Genomic DNA, 15,573 nt, shown 5'->3' on the forward strand with positions numbered 1-15,573 from the left:
AATGTGAATAGATACATGATTTTCACGAATACTGATAACGTTCGTTTAAGATCAAGGTGTACGTACTGAGTGTATTCATTTCGATTACAGAATGTATACCTACAAAATAGGGGGGTCCTTGTGAAGCAGCTGCCCGCGTTTCCAAAGCACGTATGGTGTTGGATTGTAAGGTGCCCAAGTACGTTTGCGAGGAAGAGAATGTGGCCAGGCTGGAGAGGAAAGTGCAGTGGCATATTGGAATGTGAGATTAGCGTAAGCGAGTTACAGGGCGTTTTATTGCACGGGCGAATTTACGTGCAAATCTTTCACCGTAGCATCAGTCCTCAGTTCATTTCTTGGAACGAACATCAGCATAGGTGCAAGCCCTCTCGCTTGGAGGGATATGCAAACAAACATCCTGATAGGGGTAAACTCGCACGCTACCGAGCATTCAACCGAGCACATGCATGCTTAGTTGGATGGTGAGATGCGATCCCCCCTTCATTTCGTGCTCGGCAAGCCTGCCACCGCGTACCGGATATGTTGGCGATGTTACAGAGACGCTGCACCTTGGTTTCTGTGCGCATTGCGTACGTTGCTCGACCCCGCCGACCAAAACTACACGTGCCCAACTGAAGACATTCCCGGTGGTTGTGCAGCAGCTCTTGAGGCTGTTGCTGGCTGAAATCCATCCTGAGCTGTTGCAACACGGCTAACGCGGGCACGTCCCTATGCACAGCAAATAGCTGTTCCAAGCCAACAGCGGCGTCCATGTCACCGACAAGGCTCTAAACGTCTTATCTGTTCTTATGTTTAATTAAGTTTATGTATGTTATACTTTGCGCAACTTTGTAATTTAACTTTACTCTGAACAAGGTGCTGCATACAACTGCCTCTTCGCCAGCGCTTCATCTTCCGCGGCGGTTTCACGAGCCCAGAGTTGCAAGCTAGGACGTTGGCATTCGGTGCTTTCAGTTACTGCAAAGCATCCAGGCAATAGTCCAGCCTGCATGCCGCGTGCGGCTATGGCCAACATGCCCACTTGCGCAACGCGCTGGCGCACGTGGTCCTCATCCGCCATGAAAATTTATATACACTTGTACAGGCGCATTTTGTGAATCGCACGCGCGCATCTGCGCGGCAAAATTCGCTCCTGATTTTTAGGACGATGTACGAACACTTTATTCGCGAAGTACGACCGGACACATTTCTGCGAGGGGCTGCTTAACCAGAAATTCTCATATGATGCATAATTAGCTCAGTATTCCTGAATATGCATCGCTACACAAACAACGAGTGGTAAACAGCGAAGGAAGCCGTAAAAAACATTGAAACGTGTACATGGGTCTTTTGAGTCACGATAGAACACATGAAAGGAATGGTACACCATACAAAACAAACACGTCTCTGGCTGAATTCTGTCGTTTCTTCGGCCGAAAATGGTGGAGTCTTGAAATGAACAAGGAAACGTCATTCCTTGGATTCACACGCTCACTCAAACCCTCGGAACCTTGCGCACGCGTCTGCACCTCACCCCTGGCGGCAAGAAACCAAAGGTCGTGTACAGATCACCAACAAGGCGAACCCGTGTTCACTTGGGAGACTCATGCTTAGTCACCCGAAGCCGTCCCAACGGCCAACCCCGCTGCTGCTTAGCCGGGATGGCGTGAAGTGCTAACGCAGGTCCACACTCATCGCAGCTGATGTCACATCTCATCGCCGACAAGCACATTATATCCTAAAGCCCAGCTTTATCGGCTCCGGCAGTCAACCAATATCCAGCAGCACACGAGATGTCTTTCCCCTTAGCTAAAAGGAACAACCAATACATGAAACCTCCGCCCTTCCAAAGCGGCACATTTATCAATTGGCGTGCCAGAATGGCCCTCTGAACCTTTGTACTCCGCGCCAGCTGAAACACCCCTAACGCTAGAGGTCGTCAGCTAGCGCACTACCAGTCCCCAAAGCCAGTCCATTACTGCTTGGGACTGGCAGTGGCAGCGGAACCGATCGACGGGAACTTGGGGTCCGTCTCGTAGAACACGATGTCGCCAGTGTCGGCAACGTAGTGGTCCTTAGTGAAGGAGCGCACCAACGGCTCCACCAGGTGGAATGGCAGAGGGCCCGGTGACTTGACAGGCTCACGGTAATAAGGCCCCATGACGGGCTTGACAGCCTCAGTGGCCGCCTCGAGGTTGTAGTGCGGGATCTGCAGGACGCACAGGCACACGCAAAACCATGTTGCCTTTAGCGCAGGCGATGACATGCTTACCGTTCCATATCCACAGCAAGGCCAGAACGTCAGAAGCGGGAAGGATGCGTATTTGCATAGCATCCATAACGCTGGGGTGGCACAGCACAGTTGCTGCAGCTGAACTTAGATGGCTCACTCGCCCCGCGCAACGCACCTGGGGAAATAGGTGATGCACGACGTGGGTGCCGATGTCATGGTGGATCTTGTTAAAGATACCGTAATCGCGGTCAATGGTCGTAAGCCCACCACGCAGGTAGCTCCACTCCTGCGCCATGCCAACCCACAGCGGTAGGGCGTAAAATACAAATGTCACAAAGTATTACGACGAACCATGAGTATTGCACATGAAATGTAGGACTGTGAGCGCTGCCGTCTTCGCCGCCCTCACCTCATCCTATAGTCACATCTGGCTGCCTCCATCCCAGAATCCAAAGCATGCTACAAAACATAGCCACCATGCCAACCACGAAACCTTTTCGCCCTCAGCCCATGAATACTGACGTGCATATATCGGAATGTAACATCCGCACGGGCGGCATGGGCACAGGTCCTCATCCGCTCCAGTCTTACCTCGCCACGGTACCAAGGCATCTTCTCATTCATATCGTGACTGCCGTGGTGGTGCAGGTAAGTAACGACATCGAGCCATACAACGTTGATCCAGTATGGCAGAAAGTACAAGTTCAACATGGCTAGCGGGCCCAGTTTGACGGTGCACGCCACGAGGACCGCGACCATTCCGAGTAGGTAGGCGTTTGTGGTGAGGACCTGCGGGAATGTTTACATGTTAGTGAACAACATTAGTCGGCGGACGTCCTGGGTTTGTGAATCCTCGGTTATACCGTAGAGCATACCTGAAAACCCATGTCCCAACACATAGCATGCACCACCGTTATCATCTGGACTGACTCAATAGGTTGCTTCCTAGCTGCCGCCCCGAACCCTAGTTGCTCCATTGGCCCGGCCTCTGACCTAGATGAAAGCATGCATTCCATCCACAATCAAATAAGGAGGCAGTCGGTTGCGCACGGACATTTCATATAGAGGCGCTTCGGGCGGCAAACCTCTCGGTTGACCCGTACCGCGGCTCATTTGACGAGCTTGTATCGTGTTTGGGCATTCACCTGCCCATTGCCAGATACTCATTAGGCTAACCCCGGCTTCGGTTTCTCTCCCGCCCACCTGGTTGCGCTCAGACTCCGTGAACAAATCGCACTCCGGGTCGTAGTGGCTACCCTCCTTGCCCGGGCTGCGCTTCCACAAGTAGAATGGGAAGGCGAAAAGAGCCCATGGCATGGACAGGCGGCCAACCCGACCCCAGGAGTCCTGAGCAGTGCAAAAGGTCCAACGAGGGTTAAGTGTCATTTTGGCATTCGGGGGCTTTCCAAGCCATGGGGGATTACGACTCTTTTTGAATTGCGCAGCGAGGGTAACGTAGCGTGCAGGCCCTTATCCACACAGGAGTTTGGATCATCAGTATGTAGTTCGAGATGCCGCGAGACCTACCAGTTTGTCGTAGAGTTTCTTGGTGACTGGGTGCCACGACTCATCGTTCTCGACGTGACCGTGGTTGGCGTGATGCGTGCGGTGGCTAATGCGCCAGCCATGGTATGGCACAAGAATTGATGAGTGCGTCAGATGACCCACGAAGTCGTTCAGGGCCTTGTTGTTCGAAAAGCTCTGGTGGCCGCTACAAGGGCAGCAGCGCAAGGGGCGAGGTACCAACTAAAGCCTGTCGACATCCGCGAGCATGGCTCTACGCACTGTCATACGAGGCACAGGCAGAGTACAATCAAGACGGCAAGCTTTCAAGGTGAAACTCCTCAGTGAAGCTGCACACCACTGGATTTGTACTTCAGCGAACGACAACACCGTGGATCTCTTTCGCTCACAGCTGCAAGGTGACATAACCATGCACCCAAACTAATATGGGAAAAATCTCCAGGAAGCTCTGTAGCAGCCCGAGTCGCGAAGCCACTTACCAGTCGTGACCGACAACGAACAGCGCCCAAAACATAGTACCCTGGGCGAACCAGTAAAGAGGCCACAGCCACCTGAAGGGCACAAAAATAATTGGTTATCATGTAGATGGGCTTACATAGCCGCTAAGAATGTTGTTCGCAGTGCAAGTCCCTCCTACCACTGGTTAATGGTGTAGGCAGCCGCAGCCAGGCCGAACACAATTCCAACATCCAAGGCCATATGCGCCATGGACTTGAATGTGTTCTTCTCCCAACATTGGGCAGGGATGGCAGCGCGCAAGTCTTGCAGGGTGAAGGGTGGAGGCGCCGAAAGGTCATAGGTGCCATCCTGCCGAAATTGGAAAACATACAGCAAGCGACAACAAGAAACGCAGCGGTGAGCCAAATCGGCACGGCCAAGCATTTACAACCATCCCATCCTTCCCTGTTACAGCACCCGGATAGGAAGTCATAAGTCCTTTAGTGCATTGCCAGGTGTTATTTCCGTTAAGATTATGTCATGGGCCGCATCAAAGACAGAACAAACCACTAGAGGTCATCAGACGGAGATATCAATGCCAAGTCGATAACAAGGCCCAAGTCTTACCGCATTGCGTTTGAAGCGATCTGTCGATGGCGCCTCAGGTATAGCTGCAACGTTGGCGACACGGACCACAGTCCTCCTCCCTACTGCCGGCGCGTGCGCGCGACGCGCGCGCGTAAGCGCTGGGACCCTAACACCACTGCTTACAAGGCACTGCATCTTCAAGTGCCGAAAGGTTGTACGTGAGGCGACAAAGAGCCGACCTGCTGATCAATACGCTGCCGGTCATTTTTAGCCGGGGAAATGTTTCCGTACGACCATCCGTGCATGGACAATCACATGTGTGCGAAATCCTCGATGAAGCTGATGAATCGGTAAGAGAACAATTCGACTGATGACAAGCGTCATTCCAAATAGAATTGATTGGTCACTTTAGGATCGGAGGCGTTGCACTTTAGGCCTTGGCAGCGTGATATGCATCTGCTATAGCTTTGCAGATAATGCTTCTCCAGTTGACCTTAAAACACTCAGTCGCTGTGACCTTTGGGCCGTTGGGCTCTCAGCAACCCCAACAGAAGTGTATGAAGTAAGTTTGTTATAAGATACGAACTTGCACGTTGTTACTAGATGAGGCCTGAGCGAGCTTGTGTATGAACAGCCACATTGCATTGCTCTGACAGACGAAGCCGCAAGCCGCAAGCCACTTCAGCATATTTGCGCTTGCGATCGGCCATAGCCGGCAGACACGGAAGCCACGAATGCGCAGTTGTTTACAACATACAGGCGCGAATCACGTACGTATTCGCGTAAAAAGATGGGCGAGATTTTGCGAGTTGCGAGCTTCGAGTTGCGACTTTAGCCGTACGTAAGAGTTCACTTCGCCTCGCATCCCGCAATTTGTTTGTAACCAGCCATAACGCGTTATATGCAACTTATTGTCGGCCATGCGATTTTTTAAAAATTACCAGGGGCGGTGGAAGGCTAGACGCTAATGCAGAACAGAAATACGTATTCGCTCGTCAACCCTCGTCTTGAGCTAGGCCAGTTCTGGTGCGTAACCCCACGAATATACAGGTCTGGCGACAGCAATATTATTGCCGTCGACAGGAAGCCTCGGCCTCCTCGCATGGCAGAATTGCTGCAGGCAGGTTTAACAGTATGGTCATTGATGGGCGATGCCCGGACTGTTGAGAGCGGCACAGGAAACCCGGATGCAAGCGGCCCAAGGACCCCGCGCCCGGCGCGCCGTGCTCCTTAAAAGCCAAAAGCTCAAGCATCTTTGTTTCATCTAGCCTGCCGGCAGGGACAGATAACCCCCTGCCGGCCGCATAGGCCGGCAGGGGGTGGCCGCATAGGTGGCCGCCACCTTCATCTTGCATGAGTGGTAGAATCTCGCGAGCAATATGCTCAAACGAAGGGAAATTAGCTCTGGTGGCGTCCAGCCCAGCCCGGCATTGTTTTCTGGCTTACAGATATCGTTGAGGAAAACCTTGTGACAAGATGGCCAACGGGCACCGTGTACCCTTTGTCAGTTGTCCAGCTTGCTCATCTTCCCTATTTACCCACTTTAAGAGCAATTGTTGCGTTCGGGTTCAAAGCCTGGTTTGCAAGCTTAGCAACCAGAGCAGCACGCACACACACCGTGACCCGCCGCACTAATGAGAAATACGCCCATGATACACGAACCCTCTCTCCATGGGGATGCACGGCTCGCGTTCGAATGCATTAAGCCAGTTGCAGACATAATTCCCAGGTCCATCGGGACTACATGTAACGACACCCAGGCAGCAATTACCGGTCCGGAAGCGCCACCGGTATAGATTATACCAAATACCCTGGATGCACGCACGCATATCATATGCGTTGCCTTTTCGGGTCCACGACACATGTTCACACCATACCAGTCCGTACAAACCACGTCCATCCCAGGCCCACAACCAGCTGGCCATCCCATACAAGATATGCACTTTAGACCGCATCTTTAATGCAATCGACAGGCGCCACAACGGGCATGCCTCGTGCACACAACCCCTACAACCACTCAGTAGTCACCTACTGCCAATACCAGTCAACTGCTCGATGTTCATCACATGTCGGCCACCACCGTAAGATCTTCACACGTGGGCAGTCCCCTTCGCTTAGGAAATGTTATGGAAGGGTAAGAGCGATGGGAAACACGCTGCAAGCAACCCTTAATGCAACATGCAATACTCTCGCTGAATCACCCAGCTGCTGCACAACTGCAGGGCTGTGCCATATGCGCCATGTGAGCAAAGACGTCCCTGCAGCCCATGACCATAAGAACTGGGCAGGGAGGCCCGGGGTTATTCCCCACCAGTGGCACCCCCTACGGCCGTCCTACAGCCTCCCCGCAATGCCGCCCGGAACCCAAAATAGGTTGTCGGCGCTGCCGCACCTCTCACGCCGGGCTTGGGGTCAGCTGCTGCTGCTGTTGGTCAAGGAAACCTTGGGCGACAGAGCCCAGAGCCTTGCCGTATTGTGCCACTGCCGCTGCCATGGCGATGGGGTACTGCACGTTCAGCAAGTACATGGTGGCCGCCCGCCAGTCCCATTTGGCCACCTCCTGGCGTGCGCGAGCACCCACACGGGCCCTGTTGTGCACGAAGAAGAAGAGGGGAGTAAGTGGTAGGCACGGTGGGTTAGGGGTTAGTGGGTACATAGCAAAACTACATTGCCAAGACAGGCGTGTGCATCTTGCGGCCCTGGAAACTGGGCGGTATACCTCTTCATTGCACATCGACGTCGAAAGCGGCGCTCTGGACGGGCAGGTTTGAAAAAACTGGCCAACGCCCCATCAGTCTGTCCGTCACGACATTGCAACGCTTATCCACATTCCACCACTATCAGTCTTGTCCACAATGGCCCTGCTGACAGGATCCCCGAACCCAGCATGGAAAGTGACAAATACCCCTATCGCACATCCAGCTGCTGCATCACCTCAGCTCAGGGTTGGCTGCCAGAGTTCCGATCAGCTCCGAAGCCTTGTCCACATCCGCCGGCTCGTACAGGAAGCCCGTGACGCCTGCTTGAGAGGTCCACAAGGGATTGAGGGCGGACAGTAAGGGCCTACAAGCGAAGCTGAAGCTGCTCGGTATCCTGACTGGGCTTCCTGTGCGCTGCTGAAGCAGGATCCTAGAGGCCATTAGTACAACCAGCAATGCAGTCTGCAATGGGATAGTAAGCCTGGCTGCCAGGTCCACCATGTCCGGGCCCTAGATGGTTAAACCAGCAGATGACACATGACATCACAGATTACTTAACTCCCCTTCCCGAACGTACCGCTGTCCTCGGGGCATATAATGTCCGGGATGCCTCCAGCTCGTACTGCTACCACCGGCAGCTCCGAAGCCATGGCTTCCAGCACCACGAAACCCAGCGTCTCACTCTCGCTGGGCATCACGAAGATGTCCGCGGAGGCGTAAGCGGCGGACAAGTCCTCACCCTGGTACGAGGTGTGTTCAGGGGAGGAAGGGGTGTTCAAGGGTCGGGATGGTTTGCCCACTTCATCATGAAGGGGCCGGGGCACGAGCAAGAGACGGCTGCACGTGCGGTTTGCCTCCTTCGCCCAGCTCTCTGCATGTAGGACTGGCACGGCCCACGGCCATGAAGCCTGAACTCTGGACTTCACCCCTCCATTCATCCCTCCCGCCTTCACACCCTTTACTCATTAACGCCATTTCCAGGCGCCTCCCGAAGTGCTGGAGAGAGATAGTGCTTCGTTCCAGGCCCCAGTCTTCTATCCCCCTATCAAGACCCTTCCCGGACTGCAGCCCTCACATGCAACATGCCCAAGAAGGTAGTAGGTGTGCCCTTGAAGGTGGCTTGCAGCTCCGAGCGCGCGGGACCGTCGCCCACAAACGCCAAACTGACACCTGGGTTGCGATTCAGCAGCTCCCTCAGAAAGAAAAGGTTCTTCTCAAAGCCCAGCCGCCCAACGTACACAATGACGGGCCGTTCGGGGTGGCCGCCCGTGAGGCGAGTGCGCATGGCTTCGGAGCGGAAGCGAGGGTGGAAGGTCTCCGAGTCGACACCCTTCTTCCACACCTAGGCATTGAACAAGCGGGGAAAATATGTACAGAAGAACGGACACAATAACAGTAGGGGTAATGGAGAGGGCGTACGGAAAGGAGGTACAGCGCGGCCATTTGGGCACGTCGTGCCCACTACGTGCTGTTGGGTGATAATGCTCAGCGCAACTGTTTCCCCTGACATCTAACCCACCAAGACTGCGATAATAACATCCACAGCCAATCCTATGAACCATGACGATGGCGAAATTTTACGCTAGGGCCCGGTCCTCGCAGTGTGCCGCCTTGCAGCAACGCTTCCCGTCCCAGCGCCCTCCCGACCCCAAGTCCCTATATGCACCTTGATACATGCCCAGCGTGCGATCCGCTTCACGTCAACGTACCTGGACCTGCTTGCGGTCATTCACCGCCCGGTTCGCCACTAGCTCGTCCACCATGGCGGGGCTGACGGTGAGGGTCAGGTGCGCCGTGACGTGCAGGATGCGCAGGAAGCCCCACATGGCGGGCACCAGGCACTGGATACCGTACCGCGGAAGGTATGACGGTACGTGCGTGTGATACGACAGTACAATCGGCAACTTGAGCAGCCAGGCGTAAAATTTTGCGGCAAAGACCATAACGCCTGGGGAGGAGCAGTGGATGAGTTCGGGCCGGAAGTCCCTGCGGGAGCCCGGGTGATGGTGGCGGTGGGGCGGCAACATAGCACGAGGAAGGACGGCAGCAGTAGCTGTTGAGGCGGCAACCTCCCAACAGTAACAGGCGCCGCTGGCCACATTCATCCAACCATTGCAATGACCCGTGGTTCAGCCGTTAATGGAGGGAAACCAATTACATAAAAGCCCTGCAAATCAGGCCCATGGCATTGAGACACGAAGGAATGGTATCACAGTAGACAGGACACGGCAAGAGCCAGTGGCCACGTGAGCGTTAGGTGAGGTCAGGTCAAGTCAGCGCTTCCATCCTCTTCTGTCATTCGAATGGTCTCTCTGGTAGTTCCTGAGCAGACTTCTGACGGAGTCAGCCCCTCCACGCCACGTTGCATAACTCCTGATCTCTTTCAGAGGACTTTGGTCCGAATGGCGCAATCCCCCGGATCGACCGCGTACCTGACCTCCCGCCAAATACGCGGGGACAGCGCGAAGCTGAGGGGCACTTGCAGGTACCAGGGGCATCCAAAGCTAAGCGCCGAAACCACTCGCGCACCACAAAACGTCTCAGGCTGGTCACAGAAGCTTGAGCTGTCCACGCTTGGGAGTGTGAAGCCCTTGCCTGCATGTAAGGCCAAGCCCCGAAACATGTCCGAATGAGGACGGAGCGGGAACGTCGGGAGAAAAGACCAGAGGCCAGCTGGACACGTGTCCCCTAGAGCTCCTCGGCGTTCGCATACGTCATTCACCGCAACTCATATAATGACGTGGTCATGACATTGACCAGAAGGCTATCTGGTGTGACCCAAATCAGACACTTATTGTTTGGAATACCACATGTTCGAAAAATGCTATACAAGGCGTTTTGTCCAAACGGATGTATGATACCCCCTAAGGCACGCACCTGTAGTGACGACCAGCACTTCGCAGCCCGCCTCCACCAGGTACTTGATCATGGTGGTGAAGCGGTTCTTGTAGCCGGATACGTAGGTAAAGGGTGACGGCTCAACGAAAATGCACACACGGCGTGGCGCATTTGGTGACCGGGTCTGCTGACCCGAAGTTGAGGGTTGTTGAGAAGTATCCCAGGTACTGGCCGCTGGGTCAGACACACTGGAGGTGGAGGCCCCGTTTCCATACTCGGGGAGGTTGTACGACGGCGTAGTGGGCTGGGAGCTACATGTGCGCACCTGCCGCGTTCGTTGACGCAGGCGCGGACAAGTTGCAAGGTGCCCAAGGACAAGGGTTGACGGGACCACAGCGGTCTGCACTTTCGCCAATCGGACAGCGCGGGTATGCGCCCAACCTGTCGTATGTCATCCAGTTTGGTTCAGCGCGTTTGGTAATCGATAGGTTTGCAGGCTGACACTACCCGGGCACTGGTGATCACAAGCAGACAGCGGTTGGGTCCCTCAGGTGCAAACGTGAGTTAAATTATGCCGATAATCGGTCGCCAATTCACTGCAGGCTAACGGCTTTTGACACCGTTCGCTATCATCGGGATGACTAATTAACCGTCAGCATTCAAGGCTAACAAGGATAAGCATGAAAATGCCACTCGACAAAGGGCACAGGGTCAGCGCGATGTCTTCATAGGCACACCTGTCACATTGATCAGGACGCCAACGCGCTGGGGCCTTGACGCTGCATCTGGAGCTGTCGCATGGTGAATAACGTTCATTTTGTCACAACATAAAGAGCGTCACTGATTTCTGATCACTGGGTTGCGTGAATCGTCAGGCCAAGAGGCCTATCGAAAGTATCTTTCTTGTCCTTCACGTTATGTAAAAAGGTAATATTTCAGGTGGTATTGCAGCACCTGCAGATTGCATATTAGATGGTTTCAAAATTTACGATCATGCTTCGGCATATGCCAATGTTATGCTTGCCGGGTGGACTATGCGCCGCACCTGATGTAGCCGCTACTCACGGCGTAGCCTCCTCAAAAATCAAACCGTAATCATGCAAAGTCCACAAGGACTAGAAGACTCGCATCCGCTCCAGCAGTGCTCCGGATCCTGTACGATACCGCTTGCCGTTGAGTTGCGCTTTAGTCAGGAAAGATGCAGGTTTCATTACTATATCTACATGAAGTCAATGAGCAATGTCATGTCCACAAATTGTCTTTGCAATACGTGTCGTGGACAATGCAGGAGCGCAATTTGCATAGTTGACAGAGAACTTGGATCTCTCAGCGATTCACACTCCTGGTCGTGTGCGTCTTCTGCTTATGAATTGAATTAGATGATCAGCGCATTCCTGCAATGCGACAGTGAACCTATCCGTGAAGCCTCAGCACGCTACAGGGCGCATCGCACCGCATGCGTCCCGCGACGAGCAAACAAAGCCGACAGTTAATGGGTTGCCCCCTGCCCCATCAACACTGGTTGACAGCTTAGCATGGCCGTAGGCGCCATTCCAGCCTGGAGTCGATGCGGCCCCGGACGCACGCCATGTGCGGGTGTCACGCGAGCCAACGCCAACGCAGCACAGCCTGTAGCCATTCACCCACCTGTAGAAGCCCCCGCCGTGGCCCCGCGGCCTCAACCGCCAATCTCCGCCATGTATTCCTTAAGAGCTGTGGCGCAGAAAAATGTTGCCACGTCCAGTAATAGGACCACCGGCGGCGGCAGCAGCAACGCCGTACCTGCAGCCTCCGGCGACCTCCGACTGGACCTCTGGTTTAGTCTGCTGCAGGCCACTGCCGTGCAGCTGACGGCTGCAACAGCTGCCGCCGCCACCGCCGCCAACGGCGTAGCGTTGCGTCTGCAGCGCCTATCGGAGCCGGCCCCCATGAACTTCCCGCCCGGGCCGGAGGGCGACCAAACACTTTCCCTCCTCTCCGACCCCCTAGGCTTCCTTACTTCCACCACTGCCCAGTACGGCCCGCTGGTGGGCCTGCTGCTAGGCGGTGAGCGTGTTGTACTCGTGACGGGACGAGAAGCGGCGCGTACAGTGCTAGTGGAGCAAGCCGGGTCGGTGTACGTCAAGGAGGGTACGGCGTTTTTCCCTGGCAGCAGCCTGGCTGGGAATGGGCTGCTGGTGAGCGATGGGCCGGTCTGGCAGAGGCAGCGGCGGCTGTCCAACCCTGCGTTCCGCCGGGCTGCTGTGGAGGCGTACTCCGGGGCCATGGTGGCGGCCACATGCGACATGCTGGACAACCAGTGGGTGGCAGGTAGGTTTGCCGTCTATCCTAGTACTTGGCTGCACAGCTGCGGGTGGGCGGGTGAATGGTCTAGGCATCTCACTGCATTTGCGTGCTGCGAGGGCGGGTGATCCTTGGGGGTCATCCTTGGCTGGCATAACCGGATGGGGGGAACTTTCACTTCTTTGAGTGACCCTTCCATGGAAACTGCTCAAGTGCCGGGACGCGCCTCGTGTACTGTCACGTACCGGGGAAGGTTGGATGAAGCTGGCATCGCTCCGCCTGCCCGGTGCACCCCACAGGCGGCACTCGGGACGTGTATGCGGATTTCAACGAGCTGACGCTGCGAGTGACGCTGGAGGCGCTGTTTGGGTTCGTCACCACCAAGCAGCAACACCATGACCAGCAGCGGCTGGCTGCGAGCGAACCGCCTTTATTCGCATCCTCCTTAAAGTCATCGCCATCACCGTCCTCAGGTACAGGCAGTGAGGAAGCGCAACAGATCGTGGCGGCAGTGGAGAAGGCTTTCACGTTCTTCACGCAACGGTACGGCTGCTTAGACAGATTTTGTTTAGGGGTCGTTTGGGGGAAGTTGGGCCCTTGAGCGCTGCCTGACCGACCGCTGGACATCACCCGCTTGCAAGTTTCCGCGCGCAGCCATACGCTAAGGGTCTTTCTTTCCTTTGAGGACGGCACAGGTTTGTCGCCGAAAATCTAAACGGAACGTGAGCGAAACCAGACGCAAGCCAAAGCAAAGCTTCAGCGACACGTGAGCCCCAGGGCATTGCATGTTGGTCCCCTTACGTGCCCCACAGAGCCGCGACCGGCTTCATCATCCCCGAGTGGCTGCCCACATGGGACAACCTAGAGTTTGCCGCTGCCGTACAGCAGCTCGACAGAGTGGTGTACGGCATGATCGCAAGGCGGCGTGAGGAGCTCGATGCTGCGTTTGGTTCACTTGCGGCAGCGGCAGCCGCAGCTGCGGCGGCCGGGCCCCGCGGCGGCGGCTCTACCGCCACTGCTGCCGCAGACGCCCTTCCTTCTGACTTGTTGACCAGTCTGCTGCTGTCGCGCGATGATGATGGCACCGGAATGAGCGATCAGGCTCTGCGGGATGAGCTGATGACGCTGCTGGTGGCGGGGCAGGAGACCAGCGCCATTCTGCTGGGCTGGGCGGCAGCGCTACTGGCAGCGCACCCCGAGGTGCAGGCGCGTGCGGCTGCAGAGGTGGCGTCGGTATGCGGCCGGGGCGTGGCGCCGACAGCTGCCAGGTGAGTGCGCGCGAGCAGGACATGATCCGTGCCTTGTGATGAGGAACTTGTGTCAGTAGTACTCCCCTGGGGAACGCGGTATACGCGAAGGCCACTACAGGGTGATAGTCCTCAATAAGCACGTGCTGACGCGCACCTCTAAATTCCTCTAAATTGCCTCAGTGTACGGGACATGCCTTACTTGGAGTCCATCGTGCTAGAGACGCTGCGGCTGTACAGCCCGGCCTATATGGTGGGTCGCTGCGCACAAGTGGACGCCACGCTGGGTCCCTACAGCCTGCCCACCGGTACGACAGTCCTTGTGTCGCCGTTCGTCATGCACCGGGATGCGGCGGTATGGGACCAGCCCAACGTCTTCCTGCCGGAACGCTGGCAGGAGCTACAGACCAGGTGCGAGATGAGCGGATATTGCGGGATGTGCTTCGTTGCGGGTCGGTGGCAGCCGTGGTGCCTGTCCCCTCAGCAAGCCCACGTGGGCAGCAGTGAAACCTACCAATGATGTAGCAGGCGTATAGTAGGGGCGCGTGGATGGACGGAATTGTAGCGGTGGTTGCCTGATGAAAGTTTCAGGCTACGGTGTGCGGGTGCTAGGCTGCCGTCTCGGGATGCCGTAGCTGCCGTCCTGGCTTAAATTGGCTAGACGGAACCTGGTGGCAAACCTTCCAGTCGTCGTCCGCTGCTCTGAAGCACAACGTCATCGCGGTTGATGAATGCTTGCCTTGCTCCCCCGTCCTCCTCCAGGGAGGGTTATCAGGGTTACATGAGCCTTATGAGCAACCTGGGCCCCAATGGAGCCTATTTGCCCTTTGGCGGCGGGCCACGCAATTGCATCGGCACCGGCTTTGCAATGATGGAAGGGATGCTGGTGCTGGCCGCAGTCCTGCAGCGTTACGACCTTACGCTGCCGCCTCAGACGCTGCAACAAGCGCAACATGCGGCTGTGGATGCAGCCGCGGTAGCCGGGGTCCTACCGGCGTCCTTCCCTAAGCCCAAGCCGCTTCTGACGCTCCGACCGGAGTCTGTAGTGCTGCGGATTACCCCGCGGTGAAGTCATTCGATCGCTTACAAGCAGAGTACACTAGGCGTGTGCCCCCGGCTGGCGCTGTCCCTGGCAGGGTAGATGAGCAAGGTGTCCCTCCACTGACACTATGTGGGATGTGCGGCCATGGACTGTCGCCGAGGAGGGGGGTAGGGTTTGAGCACCGAGAGATGGGAAGGGGCACCAAGCGTCGAAAATGGTGCTCTTGAAAGGGTTGTGGTCCACACACAAGGGCTTTGGCGGCGTCGGTTCGGTCGAATGGATTGTGGAAAGCAGCTGCGCCTTCGTGCTCAGGCGAATGAGGTCGTGGGCATGGCTCTAGCGCGGACATGAACTGTGGAACGGAGCGAAGGGCTACCGGTCCGTTGCGTAGTCTGTTTATGGCTAGCTCAAACCGCATTGACGCAGCAGTATGTTCACCTCTTCACATCCATCTTACACATTTTATGGAGTTCCGTTTAGTGTGCTACACAGTGCGCGTGTGACAACACGGATCAGCTGGCTGGTACGCTAGCTCGGATGCAGGTCCTGTACATACGGCAACCCTTATAGCCTTAAGTTTCACCGTCCGTCATTCGTTGTACCGGCAGCGGCTGGCTGCATTTTCAGTAGCGAACCCTGCCGCCCCGTTGGATAGGCCCCCGTGTCCTCTCCTCCCTTCGCCTGCTCGGCTCCTGACTGCCC

General features: G+C 55.8%; 3 protein-coding genes across 3 annotated transcripts; 1 reads left to right on the forward strand and 2 right to left on the reverse strand.

Moving 5' to 3' along the window:
• Window positions 1–1,189: 1,189 nt before the first annotated feature.
• Window positions 1,190–4,994, reverse strand: VOLCADRAFT_76038 (uncharacterized protein). Its single transcript, XM_002953938.1, has 8 exons — window positions 4,802–4,994; window positions 4,374–4,543; window positions 4,216–4,287; window positions 3,740–3,923; window positions 3,416–3,559; window positions 2,804–3,001; window positions 2,388–2,498; window positions 1,190–2,188 (listed from the first exon to the last, which is right to left on the reverse strand). The coding sequence occupies exons 1-8, from the start codon at window positions 4,955–4,957 to the stop codon at window positions 1,955–1,957; spliced, it is 1,269 nt and encodes a 422-aa protein (XP_002953984.1). The 5' UTR covers window positions 4,958–4,994; the 3' UTR covers window positions 1,190–1,954.
• A 2,163-nt stretch (window positions 4,995–7,157) lies between these two features.
• Window positions 7,158–11,383, reverse strand: VOLCADRAFT_82536 (uncharacterized protein; the record flags this gene model as incomplete). The annotated part of the gene is made up of 9 exons (XM_002953939.1): window positions 11,345–11,383; window positions 11,037–11,253; window positions 10,339–10,740; window positions 9,894–10,056; window positions 9,171–9,447; window positions 8,537–8,803; window positions 8,039–8,201; window positions 7,697–7,784; window positions 7,158–7,350 (listed from the first exon to the last, which is right to left on the reverse strand). The coding sequence occupies exons 2-9, from the start codon at window positions 11,113–11,115 to the stop codon at window positions 7,158–7,160; spliced, it is 1,632 nt and encodes a 543-aa protein (XP_002953985.1). The 5' UTR covers window positions 11,116–11,253; window positions 11,345–11,383.
• Window positions 11,384–11,577: 194 nt separating this feature from the next.
• Window positions 11,578–15,437, forward strand: VOLCADRAFT_82539 (uncharacterized protein). The gene is made up of 6 exons (XM_002953857.1): window positions 11,578–12,609; window positions 12,882–13,032; window positions 13,395–13,531; window positions 13,610–13,850; window positions 14,013–14,240; window positions 14,625–15,437. The coding sequence occupies exons 1-6, from the start codon at window positions 11,835–11,837 to the stop codon at window positions 14,896–14,898; spliced, it is 1,806 nt and encodes a 601-aa protein (XP_002953903.1). The 5' UTR covers window positions 11,578–11,834; the 3' UTR covers window positions 14,899–15,437.
• The last annotated feature ends 136 nt before the right edge of the window (window positions 15,438–15,573 follow it).

The sequence above is a fragment of the Volvox carteri genome (assembly GCF_000143455.1).
Source record: "Volvox carteri f. nagariensis unplaced genomic scaffold VOLCAscaffold_39, whole genome shotgun sequence".
Taxonomy (NCBI): Eukaryota; Viridiplantae; Chlorophyta; class Chlorophyceae; order Chlamydomonadales; family Volvocaceae; genus Volvox; species Volvox carteri.

Excerpts from the sequence above, each read along its gene's own strand:
- VOLCADRAFT_82539 (XM_002953857.1), top strand. The coding sequence starts at position 11,835 with ATGGCCGTAGGCGCCATTCCAGCCTGGAGTCGATGCGGCCCCGGACGC. Across the intron at positions 13,851-14,012 it reads GTGGCGCCGACAGCTGCCAG|TGTACGGGACATGCCTTACT; the intron begins GTGAGTGCGCGC and ends AAATTGCCTCAG. Across the intron at positions 14,241-14,624 it reads TGGCAGGAGCTACAGACCAG|CAACCTGGGCCCCAATGGAG; the intron begins GTGCGAGATGAG and ends GAGCCTTATGAG.
- VOLCADRAFT_76038 (XM_002953938.1), bottom strand. The coding sequence starts at position 4,957 with ATGCAGTGCCTTGTAAGCAGTGGTGTTAGGGTCCCAGCGCTTACGCGC. Across the intron at positions 4,288-4,373 it reads GCCTACACCATTAACCAGTG|GTGGCTGTGGCCTCTTTACT; the intron begins GTAGGAGGGACT and ends TGTGCCCTTCAG. Across the intron at positions 2,499-2,803 it reads TGCCTTGGTACCGTGGCGAG|GAGTGGAGCTACCTGCGTGG; the intron begins GTAAGACTGGAG and ends GGCATGGCGCAG.